The 1,835-nt window shown below is 38.5% G+C and overlaps 1 protein-coding gene across 1 annotated transcript in view; it reads right to left on the bottom strand.

Annotated features, from left to right (window-relative positions):
* Positions 1-815: 815 nt before the first annotated feature.
* The window catches only part of LOC106118730 (nose resistant to fluoxetine protein 6-like), a gene marked incomplete in the record, with an annotated part of 9,806 nt that continues 8,786 nt past the window's right edge, over positions 816-1,835 (bottom strand). Inside the window, 2 exon segments of the mRNA XM_013313478.1 lie at positions 816-1,081; positions 1,742-1,835. Of these exon segments, the coding sequence (XP_013168932.1) occupies positions 865-1,081; positions 1,742-1,835 (311 nt within the window).

Below are 1,835 nucleotides of genomic sequence, written 5' to 3'. Positions count from 1 at the left end.
GAGCCCGCTTTAACATCTTCGCACGAATCGGCCCGGCTCGCCCGGTGAAATACCACGACCACACAGAAGACAGGCGTCAAGTAGAAGCAATTCCGCGTTTCGTCTGATGAGTGTGCGTCCCGGAGGCCTAATTTAGTCCTCTTTTCCTTCCCATCCTTTTCTTTATAAGGAAAGGATGGGAGGTGGAAGTGGACTTTCCGGATGAGAGGATGCATAGAAAGGGAAGATATTTTCTTTCCGTGCATCCTCTCCTCCGTCGATTAAAGGTAGGTAACGCATATGAAATTGCGTATGTCTATGGGCAACGGTCACTTCGCTATTTCAGCGATTTCAGGTGGCCGCTCGCTCGTTTGCCACCTTTTGATATAAAAAAAATAATATGAATAGACGAGCGTTGGCTCTGGGGTTAAGCACTTGACTTGTAATCTGCAGGTCCTAGGTTCGAATCCTGCCGATGTGTTATTCTATTTACATATGTACATTTATCCTATGCGATTTTGCACATATCTGAGAAGCAATTTAAAGATATGTGTGAAGTCAGCCCATTGGAATAATGTTGACTATGACCTAGTCACTAACTTAGGGTAGTTTTCAATTTCCTCAGAAGATACTTATAGTGAACTGATATATAACATGAATGATACATGGGAAGGGAAAATACTCTCTTTCTGTGCATCCCCTTCTCCGTCGATTAAAGGCAACGCATTTGTAATTACGTATGTCTATGGGCAACGGTTGCTACGCTATTTCAGTTTGCCACTTTATGAAAAAAAAACGAAAAAGTCGGGACGAAGTTAATTAACTAAAAATAGAGATCATTGAACTGTTATCTTTATTAACGATATATTTTGTCCTCTTTATTATTTAAAAATCTTGTCTCCATGCGTCTTCTTTTTTTCTTTCTTCATTTGCTTCTTTTATATAAGCATTATTGTCAATACCATTTGCTTTTCTAATATCTTTTTGAGATTCATCATTCATTGCGACGAATCTAACTTCGTCAACTGAAATATTTTCCTTGAACGATTCACTTTTGGCTAGTGTTGTGTCACTTTTTTCTTTGTTTTTGGTAACGGATGGTCTGGAATTTAAATAAATTCGATTACTTTACATATGTAAATCGACTTCAATTTACATTCGTACATTTATCTAACGTTCTTACGGTTAAGGAAAACATCGTAACGTAACATATATGAGAAGATATATGTGTCAAGTGAACCCGCACTGGGTCAGCGTCACTCTTAGTCACCCTTGACCCCTGAGTCCCTTAGTGGGTGACGTATAGTGATCTGATGATGATGATGAAACGATATTACGTGAGTTAATGACTATGGCATAAGTAGATTCGAACTCCGTAAGGAAACTTGTATTTTTTGGGATACGATGTTGAAAGTTTACCTCCTTGCGACAAAAGGCGACGTTATCTATACTTATAAAGCGGAAGAGTTTGTTTAAACGAGCTAATCTCAGGAACTACTGGTCCGATTTGAAAAATTCTTTTTTTGTTGAATAGTCTATTTATAGGAAGGCTTTAGGCTATATAACATTACGCTGCAACCAACAGTTTTTTTTCTAATTCCGCGCGAACGGAGTCGCGGGCGACAGCTAGTCATTAGCTTATTCATCATATCATCATCCCCATCCAACTTTATGTTAGAGAACACCACACTCTCGTTTCCCAAACCGATCTATTTTCCTTTCAGACAACTTTTAGTACATATCTTTGGAACATTTTACTTACTTCGTCTTTATTACAAGTCCGACCAAATTGTTTAGTGGTGCTTCTATAAATAAAGTCATGTACAAACTGGCTATACTAGATACAACCACAATGC

The sequence above is a fragment of the Papilio xuthus genome, unplaced genomic scaffold (genome assembly GCF_000836235.2).
Source record: "Papilio xuthus unplaced genomic scaffold, Pxut_1.1 DF827570.1, whole genome shotgun sequence".
NCBI lineage: Eukaryota > Metazoa > Arthropoda > Insecta > Lepidoptera > Papilionidae > Papilio > Papilio xuthus.
The sequence above is the reverse complement of the archived record's forward strand: the minus strand, read 5'-3'. Positions and strand labels throughout refer to the sequence as shown.